Here is a 17468-nt window from a genome sequence, read left to right on the forward strand (position 1 = left end):
ATGGGGCACTGTTGAAAAAAGACATTTACATTCGACGTTTACAATTATAAAATTAATTAAATTAATATACAATATAACACACGGTAATTTACAATTTAATTATCATGATAAAAAACGTTAGAACATAGGAAATATATCATTAGAGTTGTATTAAAAATCTTAATTATGTAATAAAAGATAATACTAAGATTAATAGTTTTTTAGATAATACGCTTTGTTTTGTTAAGAACATTTTAATTAACGAAAAAATAAAAGTAAACGTTTTAACATAATGTCTGGAGGCTGAATGTATATACTGAGTATGTATGGTCGCCAGGGGTCTCAGACACTAACATACTACTTGCACAAAGCCTTACCACCAAATAAAATGTCCTTGGTGGTAAATAATACTAATGTATGAAAGGGGTTTTGCTTAATGAACTTATTAGTCCGTAAAGGGCTTTCTAGTCTACTCTAGTCTAGTCTACTCTAGTCTAGTCTACTCTAGTCTAGTCTACTCTAGTCTAGTCTACTCTAGTCTAGTCTACTCTAGTCTATTCTAGTCTATTCTAGTCTAGTCTACTCTAGTCTACTCTAGTCTAGTTTACTCTAGTCTACTCTAGTCTAGTTTACTCTACTCTACTCTAGTCTAGTTTACTCTACTCTACTCTAGTCTAGTTTACTCTAGTCTAGTCTACTCTAGTCTACTCTAGTCTAGTTTACTCTAGTCTAGTCTACTCTAGTCTAGTCTACTCTAGTCTAGTCTACTCTAGACTAGTCTACTCTAGTCTAGTCTACTCTAGACTAGTCTACTCTAGTATAGTATAGTCTAGTCTAGTCTAGTCTACTCTAGTGTAGTCTAGTCTAGTCTAGTCTAATCTATTAGGTTAAGACCTCACCCTTCGAGAAGGCTTGGAACTAATTTTACTCTGCACCAATGCGGCTTGGTGGATACAGTGTGTGACAGAATTTAATTGAAATTAGACATGCAGGTTTCCTTACCATGTTTTCCTTCAACGTCAATCTTGACGTGAATTATTAACACAATTTACGTACTTGTCTGGGTTCGAAACTGCATAAATATAAATGAGGATTGTAAAATAAAAATATATTTTTTTTGGTTTCTTTTCGCACTGGCTGAACCGATGGTATAATTTTGACAAAAAATACATTATATGTAATAAGTTTTTGTACTGTACTCAGTACAAAAAATAGATCATCTATTTTTTGCAGTTTTTTAAGATTTCTAACAAGTAATTCTTGAATTCTTGAATATTTTAAATTTATAATTACATCACACTAGTTGATTAAGTAGATTATTTAATAATAATAATCTCTACGTAATAATAGATGTATGGTTTTTTATTATTTTTCTAACGTGTATACATATATGCACATATGCATTGAGTAAAAAAATGCTATTTTAATATAGCAAACGGACACTCCAATTTTATTATATGTATAGAAGATACATAATTAACGACACTATTGTGCATCGATTACCGATCGTTTTTGAGTTACGAACAACAAACCATTAAAACTATTTATGTAAGTTCTCATTTAGTTCACTTTTTTAGTAATTATATTACCATCCATATAAAAAACGAATCGTTCCTTTAATTTAGTAGCCAAATATCCATACTAATATTAAAATTGCGAAAGTAGCTCTGTCTGTCTATCTGTCTCGCTTTCACTCCAATACTACTGGACCGATTTAAATGAAATTTGGTATACAAATAGTCTAGAACCTGAGGACATTGAAGACTTTTTTGTAAGTACCTTTACTTAAGGTAAGACCTCCAATCATCAAAGTAATATTTTAAATTAATTTGTAAATATATTTGTATTCTACGCGAGCAAAGCCACGTGCAACAGCTAGTATTAAACATTTTTTAAAGTAAATTAAAAAGTTAAAAATTATAAACGCTGTAGTTTGACTTACGGTTGGTACTTAATTATACAAATAATATTTTTTTATGGTATAGGTTGGCGGTCGAGCATATGGGCCACCTGATGGTAAGTGGTCACCATCACCCATAGACAATGACGCTGTAAGAAACATTAACTATTCCTTACATCGTCAATGTGCCACCAACCTTGGGAACTAAGATGTAACTACAGGCACAAGGGACTTGTGCCTGTAGTTACACTGGCTCACTCACCCTTCAAACCGGAACACAACAATACTGAGTACTGCTATTTGACGGTAGAATAACTGGTGAGTGGGTGGTACCTACCCAGACGGGCTTGCATAAACCCCTCCCACCAATTTTTAGATTTGATTTAACGATAAACGTATAACCTTATTATATTCGTCCTTCTATTGTTTTTAAAATATTAGATATATCAACGTATCGTTCCCGTGTCGTGGGGTCTAAATGTCATCATGATGTAATTCTCATTGATTACTGTGCACTTTATAGTATTGCTTATTAAGTGACAGTAATGATGCATACGTCGACAATTTTTCTTTGAATAAAATTCTTTTTCAATAAATAGGTAACGAATACGAGAGACATGTATTATGATGTATAATTAGAAGGTGTGATTTAATAATTTGACTAGCGACCCGGTTTTGTACATAAAAATATACTAAATATACTACAGAATTTGTTTATTTACGACTTCACATTAGAAACTTCTAAAACTATCAGTGTTTCTTTACTATATTGTTCATGTATTATATACAAAAACCTTCCTCTCGAATCGCTCTATCTATTAAAAACACTGCATCAAAATCCGTTGCGTTATTTGAAAGATCTAAGCATACATAGGGACAGAGAGCGGTAAGCGACTTGTTCTTTCTATATAAAGATTAAGGAGAAATACTGGTGCATGAATCAAGCGATTAATTTTGTAATCAAATTAACAAATTTGTATATAATCAAAATCAAAGTATACTTTATTCAAGTGGGCTTTTACAAGCACTTTTGAATCGTCATTTAACAATTAAGAAGCTACTACTGGTTCGGAAAGTAGATTCTACCGAGAAGAACCGGCAAGAAACTCAGTAGTTACTATTTATCAACATTTAAAAAAATACAGTCATGTTAGTTAATACAATTATTAAATTAATATATCCTGCCTGGAAGTCAACAGGTATTAATTCCACACTTTTTTATCATCTACAAAATCTTGTATCGAATAATACGCCTTTTTCACCAATGTATTTTTTATAAACGATTTGAATTTACGAGACGGCAAAGTTAAAAATGTCTGTGGAATTTTATTATAGAAATGGATACCTTGCCCCAAGAAAGATTTATTGACTTTGCGGAGTCGGAAACTTGGCGTTATAAGCTTATCCTTACTTCTAGTGCATATACAATGATTATCACTGATTTTATCAAAGTGATCAATGTTACTGTGAATATACATGATATTGTTGTGAATATGTTGATAAGCTACACTCAATATATTTATTTTAAAGAAGTTATTATCAGCAAACAAAACAGATTCACATTTATTAGTGACCAGCAAGGTTTATTCATCAAAGTCATTAATGTAAATGAGGAAAAAAAATGGTCTACGAATTGATCCCTAGGGTACCACATTAACATGATTTTTCTATTTCTTTCACTTCATTTTTCATAACAAGTGACAAATGAGTTCAGTTCCTTGCTTTCATCTTTTTTATAATTCATTTTCTTTTGTTTGATTTTTTATTATTAAACGTTACCGATGTATCTTTAAAATCAATCGTCATCTTTAAATGGTTTTTTTTGTTTCGATCAAGAGGCGAACACTTCTTCAAACAAGTAGAGTAACTTGTTTTACTCCAAGCATCCTAAATATTGATGTATTAGTACGTTGTGCTCCGTTTGCGGCACGGGGAAAGTTAAGCCTATTATACAATTAAAACAATAAGGAATAGCACAGCAACCAAAACACAATAGGCGATAGCCTACAATATTCAACCAATCACAGCGGTTGAATACATACTACTAGTTACGTGCTGCTATTAGTTCTACGACACTTCTTTGAAAAAATACCCTGCGATTGGCTGGCTATAAGAAATAAGAAACAAATTCCCACCGCGACGGAAATTTTATTCTTATTTCTTTTTATTATTCCTCCATCGCTGGATTCCGCTATTCCTTATTTCTTGTTCCATATTCCTTATCTCTTATTTTTTTCATTGTGTAATGGGCTTTACATTTTATTACCCGAGGTTGTTTACCTATTTTATAAAAGAGTCTGTGGAAAGGAGTTCTTAAATGTTTTATAACCTGTATCATTTTAACAAACGTCAAAACGTTGAAGTAAATATTTTACATGGAGATTTCTATCAATATACTCAATAAATATTTTTATTAATAATTTATCTTTATAAATAAGATATACAAAAAAAAATGGGGAAGAAAGATAAAAATAAAAAGGTATGTTTGCATACTTTACATGTGCTATATTGGATATGTTCGTGTATATCTTTATTGTATATATTTTATTATATATACTTGTCTTAACATTTAACAGTCTATATAGTGTATATTTATAGTATTTGTGTAATGTACTGAATTGAACGAAATAATGGAAAATTTGCCACAAGCTAAAGCACATTTCAGAAGGTAAAATTAAAGTCAACAACAACAACAGCCTGTAAATGTAGTAGTAGTAGTAGTGTAATTGGTGGTAGGGCTTTGTGCAAGCCACCACCATGTACCACCCACTCATCACTTATTCTACCGCCAAACAACAGTACTCAGTATTGTTGTGTTCCGGTGTTTTGAAGGGTGAGTGAGCCATTGTAACTACAGTCACAAGGGACATAATATCTTATTTCCCAAATTTAGTGGCGCATTGACGATGTAAGAAATAGTTAATATTTTTACAGCGTCAGCATCATGTGGCCCACAAGCTCGTCCGCCAAACCTTTCCAAAAAAAACTTAAAAAAAAAAATTTAAGCCTTGCGATATTACGTTTCTTCCAAATCATAAAAAACAGTCTTATTGAACTGGTGTCGCGAAACCAAATAATTACATTAATGTGCTTGGAAGCACCAAACAATATGTGCGACATTACAACTTACACTAGAACTGCACGTATGCTCTGCAAACATATTGATATTATTTTTTTGTTTCAGGATGACAAGAACGAACCACCAGGTAAACTCATATTTTTAAAATTTAAACTTTATATATATATGGGACTCGCTGGTGACCAGGACGACACTATTGTACACTAGTACACCGGAATATTCACTAAAAACCCCAGCGGTACCCTCACTGTTTTCTCAGCCAGCGCTACAGGATCGCGTTCGCATGCTACCATGATGCTCTGACGATCAGCCCGACTATTTAGGTCTCCAATTTCTAGGTTAGATTTCCAGAGTACTGAGAATCCTAGTTTTCCGTTTCACTTCATCCTTCTGCGTCGTGACGTTTTCGCAGAATGAGCATATTTCCGATCAGAACGCCTCGCTACCGAGCATAGCGTGGCTACATAGATAGGAAAATCCCATCTAGTAATATCAATCACTACATAGTATAAAGAAAGTCGCACTCTGTCCCTATATCCCTATGTATGCTTAATTCTTTAAAACTACGTAACGCATTTTGGTGCGGTTTTTTTTTAATAGAGCGATTCAAGAGTCTTTGAGTCGAGATGGCCCAGTGGTCAGAACGCGTGCACCTTAACCGATGATTGCGGGTTCAAACCCAGGCAAGCACCGCTGTTTCATGTGCTTAATTTGTCTTTATAATTCATCTCGTGCTCAGCGGTGAAGGAAAACATCGTGAGGAAACCTGTATGTGACAAATTTCGTATAAATTCTACCACATGTGCATTCCACCAACCCGCATTGGAACAGCGTGGTCAAAAATGTTCCAAACCTTCTCCTCAAAAGGGAGAGGAGGCCTTTACCCCAGCAGTGGGAATTTACAGACTGTTGTTAAGAGTCTTTGAATATAATACATGGACATATACTGCTATATATTATTTATATATTATTTATTATACATTAGTATATATTATTTAATAATAAAAAATTAAAAAAAAAAAATCAGTGTGGGCCACGTCTCCCAAGAAGACGACAAAAATGATTTCTAGCGAAGATCTGCTGATGTTTAGTATAAATATAAAACGCCAAAATGAAATTAAATATAAAATGTAAAAAAGGCACGGGCATCTGCGAGCCTGTGGATGTTGTATTTTAAATAAAAAAAAAAAAAAAATACATGGACAATATTATAGTAAAGAAACACTGATCATTTTAGAAGTTAACGTTATGTCGTAAATAAATAAATTCAATATTATATTTAGTATCAGTATTGCACAGATTATTTTTGTTTCAATGTACACATATTCATAATAATATATAACTAGAAATAGTACAGTTAATATTAAATAATTGTACGTTTGTGACCGTGAATATGACACCGTTTTAACGTCAGGAAAAATAAAATGATGACGTTAAAAAAATGTAAATAAATGAATATGTAATAAAATACATACAAATATAGTGTTTTGTTACAATTATATTTTTTTTAATTTAGCAAAGGAGTATATAATGCCATGTAAAGAAGGAAATGTAAGAGGGCCTGACGGTATAGAAGACCAGCTAATCTCCAAGGAATCCTAAAAGATTTTAGATAAAAAAATATCCAGAGATATAGATAATAATAATCCATTTAGTGATATTACTTGAGCATGGATGTGGACGGATATAGAGGTGGAGGACGACCAAGGAAACGACGGATGGATTGTGTGAAGGACGATATGGCTAGAAAGAATGTTACTTGTGAGATGACGTCTGATAGAGAAGTATGGAAGGAGAATACGTGCTGTGCCGACCCCAAATAAAATTGGGATAAGGGCAGGAGGATGAATTAGTGATATTAATAAAACAGCGAGACTTAACTGTATGTTTTCCAAAACCTCTAAAATGTTCTTTTGTTTCAGAGGCTGACATCCAAGATGAGGTTCTACTGGCGACCACCGACCTTGAACCAGAGCCAGAAGAAGTACAATACACCGATACTTCTTACACCAGCGCGTCTTTTGAATCCCTACCACCGGTTGTTGAAGGTTATTTGAAATTTTAATAAAAACTTTTTGGATTACATCTTGGACAATTGGAGTACTTAGCGGTTTCCAAGACACGAATATGTTCGTGCAAATTTGGGTTGTATGCCCATTGCAATGTAGTAAATTTCGTTTGCATTTAATATCCGTAGCCTTAAGCCTGCAACAATGTATATTTATACATACATACACGAATCAGTACATACACGTACATATATAATTATGAATATTAATAAATGCCTGTTTCATTTTATTATTATTATTTTCCAAAACTGCGTAAGATTTATTGATCACTACATAGTATAAAACAAAGTCGCTTTCTTTGTCCCTATATCCCTATGTATGCTTAAATCTTCAAAACTATGCAATGGATTTTGATGGTTTTTTTTTTAAAGATAAAGTGATTCGAGGAGATAATACATGGACAATATAGTAAAGAAACACTGATAATTTTAGAAGTTTGTAATATTATGTCGTAAGTAAACAATCTGTAGTATATTTAGCATCAGTATTGCACCCGTGCGAAGCCGGGGCGGGTCGCTAGTTATGTGATAAAAACGAATGTTACATAGTAGATACATACTACTTGCTTAGTATTGGTCATAGGACGTATCCTGAAAATAGTGAACAAGCCTTACAAACCAGACACAGAGACAGGCAGCAAATTTACTTTTTTAATTGCACACAACATTATTTGATTTTGAATTAGGAATTAGTTTTTTTCTAAAGTTCACATAGAAGCGACAATCTAACGGAAAATTTTATAACAATCCATGGTCACGGAACCAATGGAGTGTTCTCTGTTTAATCAATACTCTTGATTCCTATAACAACCGTGTATCCTAACCAACGTTTGTAATAAAAAAAGAACGAAATCCCATACAAATTACTTTTTAACATACATAAGGTAAGACAAACTCTTTTTTATATGTCCATGCTTCTGTCATATCAATTACTAATCGATTTTATGCTTTTGTTAACTGTTAACTACTTGTCATACTATGTTACGAAACATATACAGTATCAATAAATCTAATTAAATTTGCCTTATAATAATTCGAAGGGAGTTATTTGGTGCAATTTATGACGTTATATTTTTCTTCTGACATTTTGTATTTTACTTGGTGGTAGGGCTTTTTGCAAGCCCGTATGGGTAGGTACCACCCACTCACCAGTTATTCTATCGCCAAATAACATTACTCAGTATTGTTGTGTTCCGGTTTGAAGGGTGAGTGAGCCAGTGTAACTACAGGCACAAAAGACATAAAATCTTAGTTCCCAAGGTTGGTGACACATTGACGATCTAAGGAATAGTTTATATTTCTTACAGCGTCAATGTCTATGGGTGATGGTGACCACTTACCATCAGATGGTCCATATGCTCTTTCGCCAACTTATACCATAAAAAAATCCTAATCTAGTGACAATAGTAAAAATCCCTATAGTTGACATAACGTATGACGTCATAGTGGCATGAAATTAAAACATTACTCCAGAACCAAAATATGTATTGCTAATGTTCGGTGTAAATGAACTCGTGTAATCAGTGAAGTTGCTTGTTAGATATGATTACTGGTTAGAAGTAAGAGATGCATCCCAACTTACCACGTGGTTTAAACCTTTATGAGCCTTCAAACGTATATAGAAATAGGCTGTGCTCGCAACTTATAATACAGTTATTATTTTAGCCTAAGTTATATCTTATTAAATCAACTCTTTGCCTGTGAAAGTCATATCAAATTCAGTCCAGCTGTTTCAGAGATAAGCCGGAACAGAAAGACAGACAAAAAATGAAAAAAATGTTATTTTGTTATATGTAACGTGTACGTGCGTTTAGTAAAAAGCGGTTATTTTTTTTGTTTCGTATTATATCACTTGGTGACGTTATTTAAAAGTGCCTGCATTAAATTACTATTTATCATCATTAACTGTTCTTATCTGTTTTTTAATGTCTTGTATTGTTTTTCTACAGAACCAAAGACCAAAAAGAAGAAGGGAAAGAAACGAGCGGAAGAGGTTCGTAATGCTTGATTATTTTATTTAAAAACCCCTAACATACAGGGTTATTGGTAATACGTATTCCCCTTAGGAGGTGATAGACAGACCCCTATCCTATATGCATAATGCTAAATAAAAACGTGATAACTCAAAAATGATTCACTTTTGTAACTTCCTTATCAGAGTCAATATTGCAAATAGTCACCCTTAACTTCCCTATCCCTACGCCGAGATAGCCCAGTGGTTAGAACGCGTGCATCTCAACCGATGTTTATAATTCATCTCGTGCTCGGCGGTGATGAAAAACATCATGAGGAAACTTGCATGTGTCTAATTTCATAGAATTTTTGCCACATGTGTATTCCAGCAACCTGCATTAGAACAGCGTGGTATATTCCATACCTTCTCCTGAAAGGGAGATTAGGCCTTACCCCTTGGGAAATCGAAAGGCTGTTGTTTTTGTTGTTGTTTGTTCCCTATCTCTCCTCAATGATAAAACAATTTCTCCAGCATCTATTACCAGTTACTCTGTTTTATGAAAAAAAACGACTTTTATTTTAACATAAATAAAAAAAATATTTTAATTACAGACTGTCGAAGTTGTTAAGAAAACGAGCAGCGAAGCCTTCCAGTGGTCTGAAGACTCCTTACCGCTTGGTATAAATAATTTTGATACTTTATCTCCAAAATTAATTCAAATGAAATATTACTATATAAATGAGTCTTTAGCTGAAAGATGAGAGATGTAAGTTGTTTTTATTTTATTATTTGATTAAACAGAAGAGCAAGTTGCAAAAGTAGAAGAAGAACAGGTGGAAGAAAAGAAAAAGGGTAAAGGTAAGAAAGGCAAGAAAGAAAAGGAAGAATTGCCTGCCTTTGAAAAGGTTAGTCATAGCATGGATTTTTATACAGCGTAAACATAGGTATTGCTTTAAACATAGACTAAACAGCGAGCCAATTCTACGGAGTAATTGTAACTTTATCGCAATCAAATCGAGAATATTTACCTCCTACAAAAGTTATATGCTATGTAAATTATCTTCGATTGTATTGAGAGTAATCTCATATAATAGGTTGGCGAAAAAGTTTCTTCGTATTTTATATGAAAATTCAAAAAGATTTTTTTATAGTTTATTTACATTTGACTAAAGTATGTAGGTGCCATTTTGTTCCATAACTTTTTGCCATCTTGTTGGTAGTGACATGATCCCATTGCTGTAAAAATTTTGGGGCTTCTGATCGAAAAACTGCGACAAGTGGTTTTGGCAGTCCTCTCGTGATGTTAACCTGACACTGCCTAAGGAATTCTGCAGAGACCGAAACAGATGAAAATCTGAAGGTGCAAGGTCAGGACTATACGGCGGATGCATTAATACCTCCCAGCCAAACTCTCGTAATTTTTGTTGAGTGGCTAAAGATGTGTGAGGTCTAGCGTTGTCATGGTGAAAAACCACACCCCTTCTGTTGATCAATTCTGGCTGCTTTCTCTCAATTTCTTGCTTCAATCTCATCAATTGCTCGCAATACAGTTCTGAATCGATGGTTCTGCCGGGCGGTAACAGCTCATAACGAATGATGCCCTTCCAATCCCACCATACACACAGCATTACCTTGTTGCGAGTTAATCCGGGTTTTGCCACAGTCTGTGAAGCTTGACCGGCCTTTGACCACGATCTTTTTCGCACGTTCTTGTCGTATGTGATCCACTTTTCATCACCAGTTATCAGCTTCTTCAAAAATGGTTCGGTTTCATTACGTCGTAATAAAGAATCACAAATGAGTACACGGTTCATTAGGTTACTTTCAGTGAGTTCATGAGGCACCCATATATCGAGCTTTTTTGTGTACCCAGCTTTATTCAAATGAGTCAAAACCGTTTTGTGGTCAATTGCCAGTTCTTCAGCTACATCGTAACTACTAATATGCCGATCTTGCTCCACTTTTTCAAAAATGGCATCAATTTTGTCCGTAACAGGGCGACCAGAGCGAGATGCATCTTTGATATCAAAATTTCCGGCTTGAAAACGCTTAAACCAAACTTGCGCTACTCTCACAGATACTGCATTAGGTCCATAAACATCACAAATTTTTTTCGCGGCTTGAGTTGCATTTTTACCTTTTTTATAGTAAAATTTTAAAATGTATCGAATTTCTTCTTTAGATTCACTCATTTTAACAACAACAAAAACAAATGAAAATCACACAAATTCCTAATTTGAATTTGGAAGTGCCTTCTTTAAAATTAAAACTTTTTAATGATACCAAAACCAGCCAGATACAAATGGTATAGCCAAAGAGATTTTATTACAAGTTCATACATACTATATGCGAAAAGACTTTTTCCCCAACCTAATATATTTAAATGTCAATAAATTCATGTACATTTGAAGATCTTAAGACCCTAAAATCATTGTTATTATTAAAATACTCTATGGTCGAGCTGAGATGACCCAGTGGTTAGAACGCGTGCATCTTAACCGACGCTATTTCTAATCATATACTACTATGTATCTTATTAATTTGACAAAAAAAAATAACAAAAAAAGACCCGCCGAGTTTCTTTCGCCGGTTCTTCTCAGGTCAGGGTGTTCCTTTTTCCGAACCGGTGGTAGTGTTTATTTGACAATCAATAAGTAAGTGTAATGCTTCTATATTGAATAAAGGAATTTGAGTTTGAGTTTGAAGATTGCGGGTTCAAACCCAGGCAAGCACCACTATATGTATATGTGCTTAATTTGTGTTTTTGATTTATCTCGAGCTCGGCGGTGAAGGAAAACATCGTGAGGAAACCTGCATGTGTCTAATGTAATTTCATCGAAATTCTGCCACATGTGCATTTCACCAACCCGCATTGAAACAGAGTGTTGGAATATGTTCCAAACCCTCTCCTTAATGGAAGAGGTGGCCTTATCCCAGCAGTGGGAAATTGACAGGCTGTCACTTTTACTTTACTTTATTCTATGGTTTCGAATCTGTAATGATTATATTAGGGTCCAAATGAAAGAACAATTGTTATCAATCAAAGAAAATCTGTTTCTGATTCTATTTATCTAATCAATCTCTTGATATCTTGATAAGAAATATATATACTATAAGAATCAGTAGTGTTAGTTTATTAAAAAAAAACAATATACCGACAAAACACTCTTATTTTATGTTTTATCAAAATTGAGCATTTAATAACTTTTACTAAACTAGCTGAAAATAATAACAGTTAGCGAAATACTAATTATCTAACGTGCCGACAGCATGACGACCGTCTAGCGCGAGATGATAAGTGGACCCTAGTCTTTTTTTATGTGTGATGTATTGCTGTTGGCCTTACTGGCCTTTACAGCGTCACCGGACGTTCGGGCGAGAACTAATGACCCACTGAGGTTGAGCGCGGGGCTCGAATTTAAAATTCGTTATGAGGATGTTTACTATGAGATCGCAACTCGGCTCAGAACGAAGTTGGTGGGGTGTGATTCTAAACACTGAATGATTTTACTGACGTCTCGGCCACCTCCGTGACGTCGCTAGTCTGGGTCCTCTTTACCGCCGGCGGAAGATCTTTGAATCTCACACCTTATATAGCCTGTAGCAGCTGTAGCTGTTACAATGCATATTCATTCAGTGATGTACAGGAAATGTTTTTTATGATTATATTTATAAAGGTATAAAGTGGTACAAGTCGTATAAAGGTATAAGTCGTTTGTGTAATCGCATCAGGAGTAACAAGAGTTCAGTTCAGCTCATGTCAAATTTCATCAATGTCACATACTTTTGCTCATAATTCAATAAAAAAGAATCCGCTCCTTTGCATTTGCGTGTATTATGTTTTGCGTGTCTAATACAGTAAAAAAAAACAACACACAACCTGTATCCACGCCTTATTTAAATTTGTAATCCATGCCGTGCCTTATAGTCTTATAAAATCCGCTCAGATGTCAGGACCCGTGGAGTTACGTTCGGTTTTTATCTTCTAAAATTTATTCAAAATCTTCATTCTATGTTTAGTGGTACTATAATACTCGATAGTGAGTGAATTGTAATGAAAATAGTGATATTTTGATAAAACCTAGAGCTGAAATGGCCCAGTGGTTAGAGCACGTGCATCTTAACCGATGATTGCGGGTTCAAACCCCAGGCAAGCACCACTATATATATGGGCTTAATTTGTGTTTATAATTCATCTCGTGTTCGTGGGTGAAGGAAAACATCGTGAGGAAACCTGCATGTCTAATTTCATCGAAATTCTGCCACATGTGCATTTACCAACCCGTATTGGAACGGCGCGGTGGAATATGTGCCGAACCCTCTCCTAAATGGAAGAGTCACTTTGCTTTTTTTTCTTGTGATAAAACCAAAACCACAATATTGCTATCGGTCTTCTAACTACTGCGCTTACAAGAGAAGTTAGGTATAATCAGGATAAAACTCCAGATAAGTTTGAAAATCATTGAAATAAATTAAATAATTTAAGTGCAGTTATAATTGGCAAAGATTTAAAAGTAGATTGATCATTAAATATTAAATATAAAACAGCCAAACAACTGGAAAAAGATGAATAAAAAGGAAAGAGAAAATTGGCTTCAGCAGAGAATAGAAGAATGGAAAGCGGAAAAAGAAGCAGAGAAGTTAGTTTTAAAGTTTAAATTTCGAACTTTTAAGAAGTACACGAAATTCTAATACAATTTCTCAATCAGCATATATTACGTTTGATTATACATCATCATGATATACATAGTATAAAGCAAAGTCGCTTACCGCTGTCTGTCCCTATGTATGCTTAGATCTTTAGATTACGCAAAGGATTGATGCGTTTTTTTTTAATAGATAGAGTGATTCGAGAGTAAGTAGTAGTAGTGTAAGTATATGTACAATATAGTAAAGGAACAAGAGAAAATCAGTAGTCTATTTTGTATTATCATAGATAATCATACAATCACTTCACACTTCAATTCACTTGGGCTTGGCTTTGTGCAAGCCCGTCTCGGTAGGTACCACCCACTCATCAGTTATTCTACCGCTGAAGAACAGTACTCACTATTGTTGTGTTCCGTTTTGAAGGGTGAGTGAGCCAGTGTAAGTACAGACACAAGGGACATAATAACTTAGTTCTTAGTAATTTAAGGAATAGTTAATATTTCTAACAGCGTTATTGTCTATGGGTAATGGTGACCAGTTACCATCAGGTGGCCCATATGCTCGTCCGACAACCTATAACATAAAAAAAAATTAAGCATAGTATCACCACGGTTGCACCCGTGCGAAATCGGGGTGGATCGCTAGTGTTATATGTTTTCGGAATGAATGAATGAATGAATTGTACATCGTATGATTATATTGACTGTCATTCTAATTTTTAGATTTATCGGCCATTTTGTATGGACTACATATAGAGTATAATGTCATCCAATCATAGTCTATTAACCATCCATCATCATCAACATTTGTGTATCTGTAGTATATGTTTTTCAAGAAATTTGAAATGTACCTAATTGTAGTTGTAATTAATTTCGTGCACAAATGTATGATTCGTCAAATATACTATACCAGTAGAAGAAAATTCATGTCCAAGAGTTAGTAAAGGCTTTATAATAAATTGTACAGAAAAATTCAAATTTACACCTACTGATATATGATTTATGAAAACAGTATAATGTTGGATTAATAATAGGAAAACGAGGGTTAGATTGTTTTGGGCAATGTAATTTTTATTTCAGAATTTCTCAAGATTTCTCAATACCATATTTTGTCGTCCTATAAAAATTGTACCTCTTTATGAAAAATAACGAATGGTTTTGCAAATTATACCCTCAGACCTACTCTTTAATCTAATATCTTCTTAAACTGGTATCTTTACGAGTGTAAAAGACTATCCCATTTAAATATTTATAGCTCTATCTATTGTCTATCTAAATTTACACAAAACCTGTATATATACCTGTGTATATAAACGTGTATATATGCTCTTTGTACCCCAACAGGCAAGCAATTCTGGCCGGTGCGAAAGAGAAAAGAGCAGCCCTGGCTCGTGAACGTGCTGAGCTGATGGCTAGGGATAATGCGGAACAAGATATCAGAAGAGATATATTGGCTAAGACAGTGAATCTATTTCAAAGTAAGAATTAATTTCACAAACAAAAAGGACCACAAAGATATATACTATAAGAATCAGAAGTTGTAATTTATTAAAAAAATCAATCTACCGACAAAACACTCTTATTTTATGTTTTATCAAAATAAAGAATTTAACAATAACTTTTTTTAAAGAATTTAATAATAATAATCTAACGTGCCGACACCATGACGCCCGTCTAGCGCCAGATGATAAGTGGATCCTAGTCTAGTCCTAGGCTGGTGTGGTAGGGATAACACTCCTTACAGTATTTTAAATTAACATGGTTATTTTTATTATTACAGTTATTAATTACGAAATATTTACCACGTTTTTTATTTTTGTCATTGACAATAGTAATGGTGACCGGTTTTTACGCAGCAAACGTACGAGAAAGGAGGTAGTCCGATATGGACGCTTCTAACATTTTCAACATCTACCCGCAAACTTCAGTCTCGTGAACAAGACATTTGTAGATTTTTTTTATGGAATAGATTTGCGGAAGAGCATATAGGCCACCTGGTGGTAAGTGGTCACCATCACCCATAGACAATGACGCTTTAAAAAATATTAACTATTCCTTACATCGTCAATGCGCCACCAACCTTGGGAACTAAGAAGCTATGTCCCTTGTGCCTGTAGTTACACTGGCTCACTCACCCTTCAAACTGGAACACAACAATACTGGGTACTGTTGTTTAGCACAAGAATATCTGATGAGTGGATGGTACCTACCCAGGCTTGCTTGCACAAAGCCCTACCACCAAGTAAAGAATGTCGAAATATCGAGCACTACCGAACAAAAATAAAAAACGTGGGAAATATCCCGTAATTAATAGCCATAAGTAATAAAAGACCACAAACTTTTGACAAGAAATAGTCCACTACGTGTGATATTTAGTTTCAAATGAAGAATATAATTTAATTTAATAAATGCTAGTATCAGATATGAGGGGAATGTGTTTTAACGCCTATTTTTTTTTATATTTCATTGACTGAAACAACTGGATTTGACGTGCAATACACCAATTTATATTTTGATTTCACTTTACCATATTTTTAGAGGTTGACGATATTTATGGCTAAATCAGGTATTTCATTTTATCAAATTATATATTTATACACGTTTTCGTTAAGGTTTTCATGTAAGTATATAAATACTATAATTCATTATTATATCTTGCTTAAAAAGAAATTCTACTACTAAGTTACTTTGTCTAGGTCCGAAGTTTCTTCTATTCTTAAAGTTAAATTAAGAAATTCTTTCCATTTCAGAATTTGAAAAGCAAAAATTTGCATATAATAGAAAAAAGCAACTCGAATCTGAGGTACGCATGAATTTATTTTTCTTTATCTAAACCTCACAGAATATAAAATTCACGCTTTTAAGCTACACTACTTTTTTTGAAAAGTAAAAAGACAATCGGTAAACGTGCCAGAGTGTTCCAAAAATCAAGATGTCATTACAATATATATCCATTTTTTTTTAAATTTATATCTGAGAATAGAACTGCTTTCTGGGAAGAGGTTTCACTGTTTTTATATTTTTTCGTAGTGGCAACAATACCTACGCTGTGATGGACTCCCAGACCCTCGTGTGGTGACTCAGATGAATACATATATACATCTGTGGAGGGAAAACGAGTTGTGTGATGATAATGAGCTCAACAAGAGATGTCAAGAAGTTTTGCCGGTACGATTGAAAACTTTATAAAACATACACAGACAAATTATTGAAACTCTAGCAAAAATCGATTTTTTGTTCCATTTTAGTTGGAAATTCCAGAAAACACTAGAATACTCTCAGAGAATCCGTCATTCATATAATTCGATGGGCAAATCCAAAATGGGGAGAATCAGAAGGAGTTAAAATGCAAGACTGACAGCTATATGTACTTTCTGAGGCTTCAATTTTCAAATGCCCCCAAATTATAGACTCAGGTTTCAATTCCAAATATTGCCAAAAACCCAATGATTATTGATCGGCCCGAATTTGGATGTGAACCTCGGTATATGCGGTCTTATATATAGCCCATATACAAATGAGATATATATGTCTTATGTTAAATGAAATTAGTTTAAGTGTAAAACTGTATAATTCCAGAAACATTTTGCGACAAAATCAAATTGAATTCGATCCAATTCCAGATGCTGGAAATGTTGGAGGAATTTGTTGCCAATTCGCGACAGTACACAGCACTTCAGGCGAAAAGTTACAATGAGGTGAGAAGGATAGAAATATTCCATTCCTTGAGTCAATCAATCAATCAAAATATACTTTATTCAAGTGGGCTTTTACAAGCACTTTTGAATCATCATTTAACAATTAAGTTCACTTAATTACCACTGTTTCAACCGGCAAGA

The 17468-nt window shown here is 34.0% G+C and overlaps 1 protein-coding gene across 1 annotated transcript in view; it reads left to right on the forward strand.

The window, feature by feature from the left end:
* Positions 1-6488: 6488 nt before the first annotated feature.
* The window catches only part of LOC124541858 (dynein axonemal intermediate chain 7-like), a 40948-nt gene continuing 29968 nt past the window's right edge, over positions 6489-17468 (forward strand). The window contains exons 1-10 of the mRNA XM_047119767.1: positions 6489-6525; positions 6881-7006; positions 8976-9019; positions 9592-9658; positions 9785-9885; positions 13529-13620; positions 14974-15107; positions 16380-16432; positions 16660-16797; positions 17253-17327. Coding sequence (XP_046975723.1) covers positions 6489-6525; positions 6881-7006; positions 8976-9019; positions 9592-9658; positions 9785-9885; positions 13529-13620; positions 14974-15107; positions 16380-16432; positions 16660-16797; positions 17253-17327 — 867 coding nt within the window. The remainder of the gene's footprint in view (positions 6526-6880; positions 7007-8975; positions 9020-9591; positions 9659-9784; positions 9886-13528; positions 13621-14973; positions 15108-16379; positions 16433-16659; positions 16798-17252; positions 17328-17468) is intronic.

The sequence above is a fragment of the Vanessa cardui genome, chromosome 29, assembly GCF_905220365.1.
Source record: "Vanessa cardui chromosome 29, ilVanCard2.1, whole genome shotgun sequence".
Taxonomy (NCBI): Eukaryota; Metazoa; Arthropoda; class Insecta; order Lepidoptera; family Nymphalidae; genus Vanessa; species Vanessa cardui.